Source organism: Gobius niger (assembly GCF_951799975.1).
Source record: "Gobius niger genome assembly, chromosome: 3".
Lineage (NCBI taxonomy): Eukaryota > Metazoa > Chordata > Actinopteri > Gobiiformes > Gobiidae > Gobius > Gobius niger.
In genome coordinates this window covers 20,783,491-20,804,081 of record NC_136854.1, presented here as the reverse complement: position 1 = coordinate 20,804,081, position 20,591 = coordinate 20,783,491, and the positions used below count along the sequence as shown (strand labels likewise).

The 20,591-nt window shown below is 40.5% G+C and overlaps 1 protein-coding gene across 1 annotated transcript in view; it reads right to left on the bottom strand.

Moving 5' to 3' along the window:
* Nucleotides 1-20,591, bottom strand: part of ctnna2 (catenin (cadherin-associated protein), alpha 2) — a 237,820-nt gene that overhangs the window by 199,434 nt on the left and 17,795 nt on the right. The window contains exons 3-6 of the mRNA XM_079553918.1: nucleotides 19,091-19,286; nucleotides 15,851-16,017; nucleotides 14,804-14,923; nucleotides 13,397-13,663 (exon numbers count right to left, since the gene is read on the bottom strand). Of these exons, the coding sequence (XP_079410044.1) occupies nucleotides 13,397-13,663; nucleotides 14,804-14,923; nucleotides 15,851-16,017; nucleotides 19,091-19,286 (750 nt within the window). The remainder of the gene's footprint in view (nucleotides 1-13,396; nucleotides 13,664-14,803; nucleotides 14,924-15,850; nucleotides 16,018-19,090; nucleotides 19,287-20,591) is intronic.

The following is a 20,591-nucleotide window of genomic DNA, read 5'->3' as shown; positions in this document are numbered from 1 at the left end:
CCATCAGGTTCACATTCATCTAACTGTAAGTCAGCGGCGTCATCAGTATTTGCAGTGCACCGAGGTATTTCTGAACAGCCTGAAAACCGCACTGGGGAGGCCGGTGACAAACGGCGGGAACAAGATTATAAATGTTGAACTCAAAGTGCTTGGATTGCCAGGGCCTGTTGATTAAGCTTCTGCACGTGTACGCCGCTGGTTTAATTATGTCAGCTTCCGATCTGACTCGCCCCATGTAGGCAATACCTAAGGGGAGATATCACTGTTCTCTACATAATCAACTTGATTAGGAGAACCAACCGGCAACTTTCAGCATAATCAACACTTTTACAATAATGTTAACAAATTGCCTGTCTCTGGGCAATCTGCAACCGTGGCATCTTTTCACATTAAAATTTTGATTCAAATGTTTATGCATTGCCACTAGATATCCTTTTGGTTGGCACGGCGCTTTATACAAGCCCTGCTACTGGGTGTGCACTGCTTGGCATCTCATTGCTATTTCTGATCTCACCAGTTGATTACTTTTATATTAGTACATTCATTGAAGAATGCATTTGATTATAAGTATTCAGAGTATTTTTTGATTAACGTGATTTCTTTGTGGTCTTGAGCTCAGTCATACGGAGTTTAGTTGTTTAGTCCCTGCACAACCTGCCCAAAACACCTGCAGCCCCCATTATTGACAATCCTTATGGATAACTCGGTGTATGCCCAGAGCCATCTTAGTGCTGTATTTGCCCTCACACTTCTGTTTCAACTAGCAGAACATATGCAGCATCTTAGAAGCCTGATGCTACATTTTCTCAATATGCATTCATGGCCAAGTTGTCTCATACGACCCGTACTGGCATTCTTTGGCTCTCTCTTCTTTCTGCCACATCTCTCTATTCCAGTGGTTCCAACTGTGTTTGTTTTGAGGACCCCTTGGGCAAGTCTATTGCAGTCCTCATGCCACCTGCCTTGAGGGTATGCCAATCAAAAAAAAATGCTCACCATAAAGCTAAATCACTCTGAAATCCATACATTTCACTGCATAAAATGTGTTTAAAATAACTTTTCACAATAATATTCTAATCCGCCATACCCCTGGTTAAGAAACGCGAGAGAACCTATGAGAACATTGCTAAACTAGAATGCCCAATACTACCACAATGTGTTGAGAGTTCAAGTCTGTGTCCAGATGGTAAATAAACCTCTTGCATAAAAACAGCCAGAGTCTCCTGTATCTCTTTACAACTCCAGGACTTCCTTCAGCAACAGCATTTGATTTTTGTTTTAGTCAAATCAAATGATTTATTTTGAGCAAACCACCGTCTTTATTTGCTCATTTCTATTTCTATTTGGCTTTACTAATGCCCTTAACCTGCACAGAACACATACGTATCAAGAGCAGATAACACTCATTTAAAGACATGAGTAACATTGCACAAGTCATTATTGTATAAATCAAATAACTTTGGGCCCACTACTGCTCGCTGGGGTAATGCCACAAACCATATCCATATTGACAAACTGAAAGTGTCAATCTCTACAAACTGCTTTCTATTTTTTAAATAACTTCTCATCCAATGCAATGCAATCCTCCATCTAACATATTTCTCCAACTTATCCATGTTATGATTTACTGCATCGAAAAGCTCTTTTCAAATCTATAAACTATTTGGGTTTTTTTGCCCTGTAAAGCGAGTGCAATAGACGTGTTTGCCCTGTTTTGTATTTTCAACAAAAAAGTATCTTTATATAATCTATTTTTCATTCTACAATTTTTGGAAGACCCGTTGTTATCTCGGGTTTCTCACTTTTCTTATTGAGCACAGTGTATTGTTGTAAAGAAATGTTCATATGCTTCTGATCTGAAGATAGACACAAAAAAGCCCTCAACTTCATCAATCCAGTCTGGTCGACAATATTAACTTATTATTAATTTATACAACCGTATACAAAGACATGTTTAAATAACAGTTACGTGGATTTTGATGAAGTATTTCTTCAATCCCGATCTCCATGTCTTAAATTTAAGAGGTCTGTCCAAAAGTCACAGTATACCAGGTTAATATCCGGATTGAAGCCAACGCAGTGGGTTATTAGGTTTGAGTTCTCAGCTCAGATATTCAGTACATTCAGTACGACAGATGTAGACGCACAAAGTTGTTTCATTCTCAGATTACATTCAGCCCTTGTTGCCATGACTACCTCAAAACACCTCGACAGGAAACTGCAGCAAATGAGCCGAGGCGTGTTGTCGACACAGTTGATCTTTCCTGCATCAGAAAATCCCCACTCGCAGAAGCACATACTGTCTTTGTGTCCTTGGGCAAAACACTTGACCTTCCCTGCTGTGCACTAGGGTATGATTGGACAATTTGTGTACCGGTCATCTAACGGCCAATTTGCTAGTTAAGTTTAAATTGTTAATTGCAATCAAAGTGTAACTTTACCAAAATATTCTGATGTTTCACAGGAATGAGTTCATAAGCACATACAGAGGCAGGTAGTACTCAGTTACACTGTACTTCTTAGAGTAGGTTTATCATACTTATAATTAAGTATTTGTACTCTTTTTCAACTATGAGTAATTATTTAAAAGGCAAATGCTTAATTTTAACGTATAAAAATAGATGTAGTTAGTCTTATTCAAATGATTTTGTTTTCCTGTATTTTGTTGCCATGTTCCTGGAATTTTCATTGGAAATATTTTTTTTTCACACAATTTAGGGTGTCACTGGAAATAAATCAGACTTTTTCACTCAAACAGTTACTCAGTACTCACAGTACTCCAGTACTTTTTACTTACTTTAGTAATTGTTATGGCCACTACTTTTTACTTCTACTTGAGTGCTGAGTAAATATTTTTGGCTACTCGACCCACCTCGTATCACTCCACAAACCAGCCTGTATCTTTATTCCAGTATGTCTGTAAATAGCCTACAATACACTGCAGGAGGCTACAGTGCATTTCACTCTATTACGGGTTATATATAATAATGGGTATAGCCGCTTTTAAATCCCACCCCTTTACGGAAAAGAAATCTAACCCAAAGTTATGGAGATGGAGATAGTGAAACAGGAGCTCTGATAGAGTTTGTATTCAAAACTCTACAGGTTACATTATGAGTGTGTCCCCGTATGTTTATTAATGCAGCAGATGCACATAGACAGAGCCATAAATCATGGAGTACAGTAGCATAATAAGGCCAACAAGGCTCCTTGCCGGCACAGGTAATGGTAGTTGGAGCCATGCCCAGGCTTTCTGGCAGACGACTGAAAATGTAGACCCACAGCAAGTAGCGGGAGAGCATTAGGAGAGGGGCGGCAGGGTCGGAGACAGGACTTTGGCTCGTAGCAGCGAATATTTCACGGTGTCAGAGGATGGCAGGGGAACACTCAGCTTCTCCTTTGACTCCACCCCCTCGGGCACATTAAACTTAAAATAAACATTTAGTTTCATTCTTGAGAAATAAACTGAATTATTTGATCAAGATGTTGCCTGCTTTCAGGTCCCATATTTTTAAATACCACAGATTGTGATTGTTTCATTTCATTGGGCAACATGTGGGTTTTTGTTCACCATTCAATGTGACAAAGCACTTAGAGAATATAGCATTTTCCTTATTTGGTCTCTCATTAAAGCCATTCTTTTACAGCCAAAAGGCCAATGAACAAAAAGCTCTTAGACCATGATTGTTGCCACTGGACAAATTATGTATCTTCCAGTGATGTGTTGTGAATATTTATTCGCTTTCTATGGAGAAACGCTTGTGTGGCACTTGACAATACCAGGACAACAACAGAAAGTGAAACAATATTTTAAAACCTTGTTTTTTCTAACCCAGGCTTGAGATAAACCTTGGGTAAAAAAAAAAAAAAATTGAGTACAAAATACCCACATTGCTAAAAATAAATAAAGAGATGCAGTAATGAGTAAACAACACAAATAATTTGATTATTAAAAGAATTGACAACTAATATGGTAATAGTTAATTATTATAGCATACGGAAACTTTGAAACATGACATATGCAAAGTTCCAAGTTATTGTCAAATATCTTTTCTGGTGATGAATCGTCATAAGTGTGTGTGTGTTTAGAATAAAATAAACAATAATGCTAGTAATGACAGAAAGAGATTACTGCTATCTGCCATTAAGGTTGGGAGACCTCTTTCAAGACAAATTGTAAACAAAAGCACACATTAGATCACTGACCAATGGGCCCTGGACAGTGATTTGTTCCAAAGAAGCACATGATGGAGACAGAGCAGGGTACACCTGCAGTTTTCCTGGCTAATCACATTTGATGTGGTCGAGAGATACGGGTAATCATGGTGTCTGGGAGACTATCTTTTCCCAGCAGTCCTGTAAATGTCGAGATAACAGCATCTTGGGAGTCATAAAGAGCATTGAGGAAAGCAGATATTACATACAAATATGAAGTTGTTGAACCATCTCAGTTAAGGAAGAATGCACGTGTTAGAAAAATCCAACAGAACATCATGAGGTTCAGTGAGTTCTTCTGAAGGATAAGAGAACCTCCAACGTATAGAGTCTTTAGTATAGAGCATGACTAATAAAACATACTTGGGAGTAGTAGTCATCTTAGATAGAATACATGAGCCATGAAAGAAATCATGAAGATTTTTGCAATACAAGACGAATGAGAATTAAAATTGAGGTCAAGAGTGAATACCATTAAATTGAGTTTGAAAATATTACTGTAAAGAAGATTTAAAAAAGAAAGAATTGTGCAAAATTAAAAGTCATTTGGGGGTAATCCCCCGCAGATCACCTGCTAATCCTCTCCCATTAACCACTGTTTATTGCAATGACAAAGCAAAGGTTGATTTCAACTATAGGCACATAAAGATGCAATTGACATTTAAATGCATGTGTCTTTTGTCCTCCATTTGGGCCCGTGGGGACTGAGGGACTGAGAGATGGGCGGAGGACTTTATTAATTACTCAGCAGGATTGACCCTCTCGCACTGTGCAGAGCTGAGTCACAGCACTGCCCCATGTCTTAATGAAGATTAAGACCACTCACGACACTGAGAGCGATGTGAACTTAGCTGGAACCAAAGGTAAGTGGATCATATGTGGAAAAAGACGCACTGGCCCATAAGCAGAGGTGTTGCCATGACACCCGGACTCCCATGAAGAGCCCTCAGACAACACACAGGAATGCAACGGACCACCACCTGCTGGGATTGGTCACCCACCGTGGTTACGTATGAAGGGAAAGTCGGATCTTTGTGATACCTTTCGGCATGAAAAGCACTTTATAAAAAAAAGTTTGATTGATTGATTGATCTCTTGCCTCGTCTGACTGGAACAAGTCATAGATTCATAGGACATCGCAGCTAGCTATCGGGGCTAACTATTTGCTAAATACAAACACAAACAGGCAAGCAAAGGTGAACCAGAAATGGTGTGCATAGTCATCAACCCCCTGCTGGCCAAAAAAAGCAGGGGGGGGGATATTTTATATTTCTTTTGCTTTTGACAGGGAATCCAGACTAACAGGTCTGTTAAACTATACGCTTTATCTGCCTCGATGGCTTCCCTGCTTGGGTCACGCCCACATCATACTTAAAAGTTTACAATGAACCACACTACAGCACTTTTCTTTTTCTGCAATTAACTGAAATTCACATGTCTGAAAGACTGCATTGGCCCCTTGTTCTGGTAATGATCAAACTCAGGCAGTCTTTGTCTGCACGTAAACATCCTCATCCCTATTCTACAGGAAGCAATTCTAGTGTGAATATGTAGCAATTGCAAATTCAAGTGAAAATTCATTCTGCATGTGTGAAAACGGAGAAGGGTGGGCAGGAAAGGGAGGCAGATGGAGTGTCATTTAAATAGAGGGTGCAGCCGCAGAAATAGCTTGCCCTATGGCAGAGCAGCAATCTGAAGAGCAGTTTCCTCCCAGGGGACTGCTTCTTCTGTGGGCCTAGACAGAACAGCAAGAACCCAAGGCTTGGCTATTTTACCTATTCAAATGGTGTGCCCACAGCGCTCTCGTCCTTTGTTGCATTGATTAGAAACTGTATGCATTTATATTGATTGGCAGACAGTGTACAAATGCCTCATGTGGACACATCACATCTGAATGTAAAATATGCAAACATTGTTTTGTTTTTTTAACATTCTACATTCTTCCTTAAGAAAAATCAGAATAGCCTATTTATTTTTGGTTATTCTGATCATTTATATAAAGAGTGTATTAAATATTATTCAAGATCATTTAACTGCAACACAGTGCAGTTTTTGATTATGTATTTCTTGTAAGATAACCTTTATTCATACGTCACTCAACAACTACAGTATATTACATTTTTGCAACACTTCAGATATCTGTGGGTCTTTCCCTGAGACATTAGAGCAAAAGACCTATAATTTCTGTCTTGTTTTTTTTATTTGTTCATTCAAACCTTTATTTAACCAGAAACAAATCTCATTGAGTTCAAAAATCTCTTTTACATGAGTGCCCTGGTACATTTCATGCCTTATATTCTCTGCAGGCTTAAGACCCAAATGAGTATTTCTGCTCAACACCACATTATATCACATGTGCCAATCAGAAGCCCTCTGAGTGCTAACAGTAATATCCGTACATTACATAGGATCAGTTAACATAATACACAGCAGCTAAAATGCACTCGCCGCGTTTGTACTTGGTGCCACCAACCACTGCATTATCTCCAAATGACAGCTAAATTGGCCAGTCAACAAAGCCACTCTCATCTGCGCCACTTCAGTGGTGCATTAGAGCTTGTTCCAAGCAGATCTGGGATATAGAGCATCTCTCCCATTCTCGAAGCCACGGGGGGAAATTAAAGGCTTTCTGGGTGCTACGCTATTCAAATGTGCGGCGTGGGCTATCCAAGTGTAAACTGCGCTGCTTTGTAATTTTGGAGCAGACTTGTCATCAGAGAAGAGAATCATTTTTGAATAAGCATTTTTTTTTTTTTTTTACTTTACCTGTTATAGTTTTTCTATAGTCTCTCTTCTACAACGGCTTATCTAAAACACAAAAGTATTAAACAGCACTAATTTCAAAGTTCTTTTTTGTAATCGTGGGGAAGGTGGTAGAGTCTGAAACACAGAATTACAGTTCACATTGTGGTAAATCTGCAAAGTCTGCCACTATCTGCACTCCAGGCTTTAGGGGAGATGTTCGGTTAACACCCATCTTTATCGGGCAATAAAATGTCCTGTTCGCTTTTATTTGGGTCCTTTAGTGGAGTGCTTTTAAAGGCTATACTGTAAACAGACACGTCCACGCACCTTAAAGCTGTGCATGAAACAACGTTTCCAATAAGTTTTCTACAATGCTAACCAAAATATTCTGTTCAGGAAAAAGAAACTACTTTGCATTTCTTCAGCGAGATCCTTTGAGGTAGGAGAAATCAGACAAGCAGCATTTATAATCTTTTGGTTAAGCTTTGTCTCAAATCCACCCAGAGTTTCCTGCCAGACTTATCCCACTAGATTCCCTAAAAGAACTGTTATTGTTTGCACATGCCTATATTATTCTAAGAAGTACAAGATATGTGTGGGAGGAAAAGTGTATTTAGAAAGGCCTCACATCCTTATCAAAGCTCTGCTGCTTCATGTGGCCAGCAAAAAAACTGAGTACAGGCCTAAAGCACAGATAATTACAAAAATCTGACTTTGATTTTAGTATGGTATGGTATGGTATGGTTTTTATTTAGACAGGGACAGTGCACAATTTAACATTGACCAAAAGGAAAGATGCATTAAAAAAGGAAAGTGCCCAACTATAATCCGTCCTCTGCATTTCACCCATCCTTCAATGCTACTGGGGCAACCTGTCAGAAGCAGAAGGCGGAAAACCCATCTGCTTAAGGTGAGCCTAAACACGCGGACAGAACATGCAAACTCCACACAGAAAGACCTCACATGGTCCTGGAATCAAAACCAGGACCTTCTTACTGTGAGGCCAGACTGCTAGCCACTCCTCCATCATGCCCCTTCTCCTTGCTGGAAAGTGAACTATTGATCTGCACCTCTGTTTGTATGTGCAACACAATATTTACTTTATGAGCCACTGCAATCAGAGAAACTAGTATCGTGTGGGCAAGACGGCATAAGAGTCTCCTGTAGAGAGGACCTTGACTTGAGGCAATGTATCTTTTTATCAAAGTCATTTGCTGCACCCACTCAGAAAAAAACACCCAAGACTTTTATGCAGACAAGGGGCCCTTGTTTTAAAGCTGGAGATGAATCTTTTTGCCCTCCATAATTTATTATGTTGATGAGGTTTTCAAGACTATTCATGCCGACCTGTAAGTCATTTGTTTGGTTGGTTGGTTTTGTTTGCTTTGTGAGAAGTTGCACTGCTGTAAAATAAAGCAACCCCCACACACACAGTAGCTCTAACATGTTGCACTGGCAGTGGGTCGCTTTTTGTCAATAACGGAGCCCTGTGCTGTCACTGAAGACCTTATAAATTCATGTGTATGTGTAGAATCCAAAGCTGCTGCATACTCTGGCCTGACTTATTTACAGTACATGTACTGTGATCAACGCCACATCTGTCAGTCTGCCACCTGCATGTTTAACCAGCTCCATCAAAGTGTGAGAGGAGACAATGATGAGAGAGGCAGGGGCATACTTGCATGTGTGCATCATCCGAGAGACAACGAGAAGCGTCCAAGAAGTAAGAGAAACAGCAAGGATAGAAGTGCACAGATTGATACAGCAATTACCAGAAAAGCTATCTCTCAGTTTGGAATACATCTACATACATTAGAGCTGTTGCTCCCCAGTCACTGTTTCTCTGAGGTTGCTGTAGCCATGACTCATCCTCAGCCACAAATGAACCATGCCAAAAGGTCACTGCTGGACAGCCATTGTTCAATGAAATTCCTATCCATCAAGTGGGCTGTTGTCTGCTCACAAGAGGAGGGAAGGCAATCTCAAAAACAACTGGGCGTAACAGATTAAAAGGAGAAATGAGACAAGTCTCTGTTCATTTCTCTGCTGAAGAAGCTTATTGGTATTTGTATGTTGGCACTCATGAGTGTCAACCAATAACCATAAATGAAACTGATAACCTGATACAGAACAGATGGATGCACGCAGCTTTCAAAAATGACTTACACTGAGAAGGCAATGTTGGCCACACTGGGGCTCACACAAAGCCTGTTTAGGGCGCCTTCTCTCAGCTGCGCAAATCCAGTTACAGTTAGGCCATGATGTATGCAGATTGAACACCAGCATGCTGAGCAATAAAGTGGATAGCTCTGGTTGAAAACCCAACACCGCAACTAAATAGGCTCAGAGTAAGAAAACAGTCACATTCCAACACTTCAGACGTTAGAACAATGAGAGAGAAAGAGGCAAAAGAGGATCACGAGGTGAGGGGGTGTGAGAAAGACGCCGTGTAAATAACCCCCAAAAAAAGAACAAAGCAGAGGAGCACAAGCAGATGGAAATAAAAAGCATGTCAGGCTGATCCTGTGTGACTGGATGTGTGCCGCAGGCTGCTCTGTGCGTGTGTGTGAAAATGAGTGGGACAGAGCAGTTGTGTGTGCAGCAGTGAGCATCATTCACTGTGCTTTATCCGTGGTCAGTGTACTCATACAGAGCAGTGATGACACTATGCACACAACAGAGAGAGGAAGCAGTGCCACAGTCACCCATTCCCTTAAGTGCAGAGAACAGTACATGCAGACAGTCCTGCAGTGTCACTAAATAACTAGACACTAGGCACTAGTGCATACAAAAAAATCTTTCAAAAATATCATGGAATACATTCTATTCATCTAATAACTACACATTGTAATGCATGCCCTTTAACAGTGAGCCCCAGTGAAATTCTGTTTCTAAGGAAAAAGGGATAAAAATGGAAAATACAGAGACAGGGCGGGGAAATGTTTAAAGAGAAGACTTGACCAGAGACGAACACAATTAAATACTGCCATCTGCTGCCCAGAATAAGAACTGCAAGCATGCTTTGTCTGCAACTGTTTAACTGCAGAATTTAGGTCTTAGTATTAATATGTGCTTGACTGAATAACACAAGAAGCATTTAGTACTTCAGCAAACATTAGAGGAAATTAGGAGAAGGATGAAATCAATCAGGGAACAAAAAACAACAGGGTCCCATTTTAAAGGGGAAAACATTTGACTTGCATTCAGTTTGTGTTTTATGTATTTTACTAACATAATTTTGTGCAAATGTCTCTAAATGTATCTGTCTGTGATTGAATGTCTGCGCATATACATAGGCTTTGTTTATAGTTCTGAATATAATTACTCCTTTTAGGGTGACTGTTTAACATCTGTCCAGGGACGAAATTTGCTGCATGTACATCGATGTGATAAATATTGTTTCCAAAGTCACATAAGCACAGCAGTTACCAGGCGACAGGGAGAGACAGACTATTTTGTTTTCAGAGTGCGAGCATCCGCTGCGTAACAAAAATGGATGGTCATTAGCAGATTTCACTCCCTAGTTTAACGGGAAAGATCCTTTTAAGGCTGGGTTTAACACTTGTGAGATTGTTGTGCATGCAGTGACCTAAAATCTCATCTCCATGCTACAGCATGTCCTTACCCACATGCCCACGGGGCCTGGACTCCATCTGTACTCACAAACAGGCATTCAGTCCAGTAGGACAGTTATTAGACTAGCATACTGTGTCTTCTTTCCCTTTGGCCGTCTAATCATGGTATCAGCATTTTAAAAGATGATTGTGGGCATTTAACAAAGTAGAAGCATTTTGGTACAAGCGTAGGGCTTTTATGATATTTTCCTGAATTTATAATAAACATAATGAACATTTTAACATGCAATAAAAATACAAATTTGGTTGAAAAGCCTGAGCAAACGAATTCAAACTGGTAGTGGGCCTCAAAAGTGAAACATTGGTGCAGGTGAGGTCATATTCAAAAGTTGCCCTTTAATGTTGGTAGAGAGCAGCATCTGTGACCCACATTTAAATTCATGTCTAACCTTTGTGTCACGACCTGCACATGTTCAGGAGCAGCTGAGGTACCAGGCTCAACATCTTTACCATTTTCAGCACAGTGACACGAGAAGCTATGCACAGCCTCTAGACATTTACAAGAAAATGTTATGTCTCCTTATTTCAGTCGAAACTCAATCAGTATGTAAAACAAAACGCTACAGACACAGTCATTTGCATTTACAGGATTACTCAAATTACTTGTAAAAAATAAGATTGTTTTATAAATCAAACAGTAAATGAAGATTAAATAAAAGAATAAAGTAGTGAGGTTGTGCAATACTGCAACCAGCAAAAAAACAACATGAGAAACGAATGACAACAGGGAGCAGTGCCCCAAAACCAAGGAAAACACAATCATCCTCACTGCAGCAGCAGCCAGGGGAAGTCCATTACTGGAGACAGAGCAAGCGTGTCATATGAGTCATGGGTGAAAGCAAAATCATAGCAAGAGCCTCGAGAACAACATATGGTGGTAAATCTGCACTCCAGCCAATCATCAATTGCATAGACAATCCAATTGAAATCCCACAGGTCGTCTGGGATATGAGGCTATTACTATTCTGAGAGGATCGGACTACGCTCTGAGTCAGTTAGGAATTAAACATGCTTCAGCTGCGAGCGAGCACAGAAGGCTAAGCAAAGGGCAATTTGTCTCATTTAACTGCTGCCTGTCTGCCAAATGAAATGAAATTATGCTGCACTTTTGCTTTTCTAAAAGGCTGTTCTGCTTTACATAAAACACGATCAATGTGGTTTAGATGGGCCAATGTTCTTATTTGGTCATTTCAAATGTCATTGTCTATGTGGACCCTTATGGAACATGGGCTACGCCTGACAAAAGCACAGTTGCAAAGAGACTGCATGTTCCCCAACATCACCACAAGAGGCCACTGTTTTATTGCAAATACCCCATAATCCACAGTTACATACAGTACATAATCTACAGGCCGTACTGTATGTTATTACAATGGGTTTTCTTTTATTTAATTTTGTTCATGTTTAATAATTAATTAATTCTGAGGCGTTCTATTTTACATGGCTAGATTTTGGTCTGCGGTATGCTTAATAAGAATATGCTCTTAGTGGTTTTAAACACTCCACCTGTGAACAGCCTTCATTTGAAAGCCCAGAGCATCCTAAATTATTTTACTCAGCTTTAACTAAAAAAGCCACAAGAAATAAAACCAGTCATAATTCTGGACATAAATGAATGATATGCTAAATCTAAGCAGTCATGTTTAATTTCTTCCTCCTGACAAAACGGTAGCGCGCTTCATCAAAAAGACTGCATTATCATCATTTGACCACTAGAGTGCAGCAGGAAAACATCAAAACGGCACGTTTGAAAGGGTCCTGTAAGACTGGGATTGTGCAGTAACTGACTTGAAGTGAAACTCGGAAAATTAGATATCATTCAAAAGTTATTTTATTATTGTAACTTAAAATGTTATCTCCAGCCCTACCTAATATATGATATCGACTCATTACATGCAAAGTGACACATGTCAAGCCTTTGTTATAATTTCAATGATTATGGCTTTCAGTCCATTTTCAAAATATTCTTTCTTATTTTGGGGATTTTACAAGCTGAGCCATAATAATAAAAATGATAACAAATAAAGGCCATGCATATCTCACTTTGCATGTAATGAGTCTATCATACAGTATATTAGTTTCACAGTTTAAGTTGAATAACAAATGTATGCACTTTTTAACAATATTAAAATTTTTCCGAGTTTCACCTGTATATATAGCTTTTGCAAAGTTTGGGGTCACCCAGGCCAGCTTCTCTAATCAGTTTTCACAACATTGGCAATGTCTAGACTCTCGGATTCATTTAGCGTTATCCTCAATGGAAAAAGCAGGGCTTTTCTTTCAAAAATTGGAATAGAATTTTTTTTAAAGGGGACATTTTAAGTGACCCCAAACTTTTGAACAGTAGTGTATATAAAGCGGGAAGCATATGTTTACATACACTTCATAAAAAGACACATTTGCATTTTTTTTTGTTTTGGGTTGTTTTGCTGCGGGAGGGACTGGTGCACTTCACAAAATAGATGACATCATGAAGAAAGAACACCATGTGGAAATATTGGAGCAACAGCGCAGATGGGTCTTCCAAATGGACAATGACCATCATTCTTCTGGAATTTGACAAATAGAAATATTTTTTTTAGTTTCTAATTAACCTAAAAAAAAAAAAAAGTTAATTGTGGTTTCATGTCAGACAGTGAAAAATGCAAATGTGTCTGTCTGTATGTAAGTGTAAGTGTATGTAAACATACAGTTCCCGCTGTATATAAACTATGGCCATCTTTCAGTTGTGAATATATAAGGTACAATGCCTTCTGCTGTTATTATTGAGCATAAGTTGTCCATTAGAGGAAAGCACTTACATCAAATTCATTGAGTGCAGCAGCAAGTTCCCCGATGCCAGCATGGCCGTGCTTCTCCTCAGTGGGAGAGGTGGCTTGAGACGCGCTGGAGATTCCACCTATGGCCTCCTGCACCTGCTTGAACACATAGTCACGGTTGGCCCGTGTGGCAGCCACATCTGGATGGCGTAGGAAGGCCTGTGAGGCTGTGTACAGCATGGTGGCATTCTTCTTCAAGGCTCCACGAGCAGCAGCCATCTCATCTCTGCACTGGGGGTCTTTGAGCTCCTGGAACATCCACATGAGATTCAGGTGTTAGGATTTTAGTGACATGTGATATAGGATATTACCAATCACAGGGTCATATAAAAGACTGTTTTCTGAAATGAGTTCTATAGCTCAAAGTCCTTAAACTGGACAGGGACTGCAGGGTTATATGGTGCTATCTCTGTCATTCTTGATGCCATATAACTTCAGAGTAAGGGCTACTAAACACCACACACATATCCCAGAACCGAGCGGCCGTGCTGCCTTGCGGCGAGCAGTGTTTATTTACACTGTCAACTTTTTGCCTCTAAAGATCAGTTTCATGGCAGAGTAGGTTTGTCTTTCCTTCTGGTTTTGCTGATTTGTTCAAACGCGAGTCATTTGCAATAAAAGTCTCTAATCATCCTCAAGACCTGCCAGTGTGCCATTCAATGTTGAAAACATACACATGGTGCATGTAGTGGGGATGCAAACTTCCTTATGCTTCAATAAATGAATAGTTTCAAAATAGTATTATAATGTAATGTGAAATTTTGCCTGCTGCTAGACACATGCGCTTCAATAATGTATATCTTACAATCCTGAAACGCATGAAAGTATCTTGAATATGGGGTAGGCACTTATAAGCTCTCTTGCTTCGGCCTACTCCCTTTGAGCTATTATTTTTCTTTGGTTTCATGTGACATGAATGTAAATATAATAATGTAAATAATGTAAATAATTGCTCAAATAAATCAAATCAAATAAAAAAAACTGTGTGAGCGACAGGCAAAAAACTGTTTGCTTGTATTCCATTTTTGAGCGGAAAAAGGCTGCATCGGCGTCCAGTGTGAAAACAAAAGCACGTTCTCATCCGCTTAACAGGACGCGAATTGAAGCGGCCCTTGTGCAGAGTGCTTCGCTCTTCAGTTCTATTCAGAAAACTTCTGCGGTGTGAAACAGCCGTAGGCATAATATACCATCTTTGGGAGTCTAATACGCGCTGATGCAGACACTCTGCTAATTTTGAAATGGTGCCAATTTTACACTATTTATTTATTTAAATGCTTTCATAATGTTTGCATTGCACTGCTTTGGTACACTATAATGAACTGAAAAGAAAGAAAAAGCCAAAGATTAATTTTCCAGCTGAGAGCAGCTCTCATCAGCCGTCAGTCTTACCTGCTGTCTCCTGGCTGCAACATAATTAAGCTTCACCATCTCTTTTCCAAACTCCTTGAAGCGGTTAGCCAGATCCTGCTCATTGGTGGCATTCTTTACTCCCTCCAGAGCCTCTTCCACCTGTCAGAAAACAAGGTTTTCATCAACAGCGTTTTCTGTGAAAAACATTACAGCTTCATCTAACTCATGCTCTCGACTACTATGTAAAGACGATGACAGGAATGACATCATGTGCCCTTTGACTGCAGTGGTCCTGATCAATTTAAAGTCCAAAATTAACAAAGAGTAAACTATGTGTCAGACACAAAAAGACATGTGCTTTGAAGCAGTGGTTCTCATCTGGTGGACCAGGACCCAAAAAAGGACTATTTTCAGTAAGCCATGGGCATTTGCCAATAGTCACAGTTGATAAATTGTTTTGACATTTTTATAGCCAACCTCAATGCTTTATTGCACATGACTCTATGGAGGATCTCCTCTGAGAGTTCTGTGGAATAAAACACTGATCATATGTTGATACAAATAAGAAAATAGGGTAAAACAAAAAGGGTTGAAGGTGGGTCCCGTAGCTACACTATTGTTGACGTCTGAATGAATCAAAAATGTGTTTGCAGAAAATTGAAAATCATTATTCTTTACACACCAATCACTTAGGCTTAATTAGTATTAGTATTAGTTTTTGTCACAAAACATAAAATACAACATGAAGTTAACCTGCTTAAAAATATTGTAACATGACTGATTTCTACTGTTTAACACTATTTCCAGTGGATGTGTAGTGATGGTAAAAAAAAAATGTTTTGACCGCTGACCTGGCATTATGTATTCATTTAAAGCATATTGGCCAAGTGCAAAGTGGGAATAAAGTCTGTACCGCCCTCTGCTGTCCTGGTAGGGTTCTTGACCACTACTGACTGTCTTATAACTGAGAAAGCAGTGGAACACACCGGCCTTATAAATGATGTCGACAAAGTATTGACAGTATCCACACTTGTATGAAAATGAAAATGTACCATGAGAGGAACAATTATTTGTCTGACAACTAACAATTTTAAGATGGGACAGGAGTCTCATGACGTCAGCCATGTCAGCGAGGATGAGGAGGCGGGTGACAGCAGACAGCAGGGCCCGGGCAGCTCGCACCATAGTCCCTCGCTTCACGGAGGAGCACGGATCATCGGCAAACTCTGAGGAGGCCATCCGCATCGTTTCACCTGCAACACAAACATCCTCATCAACTTTTGTGACAATGACAAATGAAATACATTCATTTCTTAATACACAAAATAGACCATTGTTTGGGAACACCAAACCACACATTGGCCCTCATTTATCAACATTGCGTACAAAAACGGTGTACGTGTAGGTGTAATTGCGATATACGCCAGAGTGCGCGTGGCATTTATGAACCCGTGTTTTACGCTCAGATCTCTCCGTACGCAAAAGCATCTGATGGTAAATGCCACGGAGAAATCCCAGCCTCATTTGAAAGAAACGCCCAAAAATATTCATAATGAGGAGGCCTCACCCACGGGTTTTGCGGCACGCACGCACGAACCTCCAACCAGGAAATGATTAAAAAAAAAGTTTTTAACACAACAAATATGATATATTTGCGCATGAGAAAAATTAAATAATCTATTAGAAACCCACAATAACCTTATAGCCAATCCAAGATCACATTTACTGAAAACAAATAGGTTAATAATAATAATTAAAAAAAAACGTTTATTAAATACGCTGTAGGCCTAAATAGCCTATATAAAAAGGGTATAAAATGAAAAAAAGTGTAGTAAAAAGAAGAAAGCGTGGATGTAACGCTGCAGTCCGAGCAGACTCTGGACCATGAACTGAAAAGCAGCTGTCAGCTCCGCGGACTCAGCGCTGGAGCCGGGGCAGAACTGCACGTCTTTTGGCCTGATCAGAGCTTTCCTCCGGGAGGGAACAGGTGCGCGGAGAGCTCACAGCCAACCGGAACCTAACGAACCCGTCCGGACCGAAGACAGCCCTACGACGGGACGAGCGGCGATCCTCCCCCTGAGGAGAGGAGAGCACGCGGTCAGCAGACCCTGCGCGCGCCACTCCCGGACCTTACGAACCCGTCCGGACCGAAGAAAGCTGTGGTGCTGTCGATGGATTTATTTGACACCCGGGTTGCTCGCGCCACGGAATACGGTCCACAGACTTGACGCTCAAAGCAGCCAGAACGCGGAGCAGGGCCTCGTGAAGACCCAGGTGAGTCCCGGTGTCCCGACGGCAGCGCCATGTGAGGCGGGGCAGCCATCCACAAAGTTTGCGCAGCAACAGCGGTCTTTTTTGTTAAAAAATATGTTAAAAAACACCATGAGTGTCTCTATGGCCCGCAGTCCAGGTTCTAGTGTCTCTGGTCGGACTGAGCCTCTGAGCTCGACCCGTGGCTGGAGAAGCGTGTCAATGCAGCGCAACATTGAATCAAGTCTGCCCATAAACATTAACACTGTAGCCTTGTTTCATGTTTAAATCATCAATGTGGATGTGGTGTGGCAATGCAATTCATGCTGCTAAAAACAGTTTTCCAGCGCTGTTTAGTGTTTAGTTTAAATTGGTGTATCATGTACACCACCTCCTGACTTGGTGTAGGATCTGAGCGCACCGTACGCCGAGTGTACGGTGCGCTCAGATTGATAAATGCCAAAACAGGCGGTAATTTTTCGTACCGCCCACATACGCTCTGATTTCACCGTACGCAAGTTTGATAAATGAGGGCCATTGTCCTGCACCTTCACTTGCATCCCTATAATGGATCTGTTCAATACTTCTACATGTGATGAGTACTCATTGGGCTGGTGAAAGTGAATAGTTTGTGCAGCCTCCACCATCCGGAGTCTGCAGGACAAAATTCAAGTACTATGCTGCAAAGACGTTCTATGACAAACTCAGTGTAATCACCTTCCTGTACAAATGTTCCTGAAAGCTGATTAAATGAAATAAAATAACCAGATAAGAGTGGTGTGCCCCTCTGAGGCACATACACTACACTTTATATATATATATATATATATATATATATATATATATATATATATATATATATATATATATATATATATATATATATATATATATATATATATATATATATATATATATATATATATATAAACGTATTTGTCAACAAATAGCAGATCATTTAAAGCTGATGTTATAGTATTATTTCAGTGGGAAGAGTTTTACAAAAATAGCCATAGAATATATAAGTAACTGCTGCCCTTTTGTTTAACAAGTGAATTTCTTCAACCATTTAGCTATGGGGACGACCTGTAAGGCAACAGTCCATTTCACGGCTAAAATGAGCAATGTGGCAGAACAGTCAAGCCGATGTTAAACAGCAGCAATGACCAAGTGCCGCTGACGGAGCGGAGCAGGAGGAAAGCACAACATATGCTGAGCTCCATTTGATTTTCTGCTGATGTAGTCACTGAACAGGCCAATTCCATTTAGGGATAAACATTGGATTTACATAAAGCTCACTGACTTTCTCCTTTTTATTCCCTACAGGCAGCTGGGAAGGACTGTAAAACCTACTGTGACACTTCATGTATCTGGAAAACTTACATAATTTTGATGGGTCCCTATGTTATGCTTAAACAGACTTTTTGAAGATTTTTGGATTGTGCACACATTGGAGTAATTACCCCATCTCCTACTTACCGGCTGATGTCAGCATGTTGTAGTCCTTGAAGGTCCTCGGTTTATTTAGTTATTTATTTTATCCATATCCATCCTTTCACTAAAGATTTGTTCTGATCATTATAGTGCTCACATTACTGGTGCTACAACTTAGCTAATGATAATAAACACTGCAACCATGGTTGTTACCATCATTTTGCATTCCTATGTGCTTTCAGACAGAGACAAACACCCTATTCTGTTGTTGGTTTTGTTTTCATACACATAACCTGCAACATAAATATACCATCTATTTTTCTCACTATATAAGGGTCCTAGAATTATGTGGTGTGCATATTTGGTATTTGTGTGCGTGTAATCAATGCATGTAAACATCTGGTGTCAACTGCTATCTTACAGATTTTTTGTAGTCACACCTCATTCTTAATTTATAATATTGGATATACCAAAGTCACGATGTCCTAAGAAGTTTGAAAAGCCAACATGAGCATATAGGACATTTAAACTAAACTCCGAATCACGCAACAACAACAAAAAAAGCTGCATACCATTTATCTAATCTATCCATCCATCTATCAAATAACCAACATCAAACGCCATTATACTGTGCATTATGACCTTGTTTTCGAACATCCTCCACGGCAGCGATGAGCTCCTCTTTTAGGTCCTGGCTGTCTTTGGCGATCTGCTCCCCCTTCTCCAGGAAGTTCTGAGTGGCCTGCTCCACAGACACGGCCAGGACGTGGGCTTTCTTGGAGCGACCCTTTTTCTTACTTGAGGGCCCTTTGTTGCTGGTATTCACCAATGTAGTCACCTGAAACATGAAATAAACCATGGCATTCATTCACTGTAAAGGGCTTGTGTACTTTACCTTTTTCTGTTCTGAAAAATTACAATTGAAAATATTGAAATAAAGTGATGAAGCAGAACATGTATGAACATGAAGTTTTAGTAAAACATGTTTTTTTTAAGCATCAAAAGCATGGGCAGTGATGCTTATTGGGCTTATTTGATAGCAGCGCAACAGCAACTCATGGGAGGGGAGATCAGGCGTCCACATGAAAGCTGTTAAAAGCAAAGTGGTGTTCTGCTAGGTAGCTCCTCCTTGGTGGAGGAATACTTTAATGATGTATGTTGTGGCTGCGGCAGCTACACGAAAAGAAGAGCTGACATCAGACCTGTGTCTTCTCTTTGGTACAAAGAGTTTTTCAGTATCTTGTGTACAGCACATGAAAGATTCATGTCATGTTGAGCTTTTTTGTTGTTATGTTAAGCTTTTTTAAGTCCAGCAATTACACCAAGCAGCTGATGAACAGTAAAGTGCCACAAAAGTTAAAAGCAAGTGTAAGATACAACAGTGGTTTCCAACCTATTTTGGGGAGAGCGGGGTGCTTTGGGTCACATAAGACATTTCTTCGCATTACTGCCAAGGCTTTCAACATTTTGCCAAGACACTGAATATGCAAAGAGCAATGAGCAGATACCTCTAAATCATGAGGCTTTCGTATTCAATAGGGTTAATCCACAGGGACAGTTAAGAGATAAGATAAGATGACACTTTATTGATCTCACAGATGGAGAAATTGCATTCGATGAGAGAGCATCCGGCAGCAGCACCCATTCAGTGCGCACCACTCTTTTTCCACTCTTTTTTTTCTTTGGTGAAAGATCGTTGTGTCGCGGCCGCCATCTTCACTGTTTTGGTCACAGGAGGAGCACTGGTTGATGGAAATCCGTAGACGATGACCACGGCGGTGGAGCTCTTGCGCTTGGCCACGATGTTCTTGGCCACACAGGTGTAGTTGGCCGTGTCGGACAGACACGCCTGCTTGATGATCAGGTTGTGGTCCACAGTGATGTAGAAGTTCCTGTCCTCGGCCGGGTCGATGATCTCGTTGTCCTTCAGCCACTCCACCCGCATGACCTTGGAGGATGGAGAAACTGTAGCTGCCCTCTGTCTCCTCTGATCATGTGAAACGGTGCACCGCCTCCTGGGCTTGTCCCCGTCTCAGAGCGTGGTGTTCTACACTGGTCAGCTCCACCTTGTCCTTCCTCTTCCTCCTGCACAGCTCCCTCCACAGTCTATCACCATCTCCTCGTTGGTCCCTTTTGTTGTTTC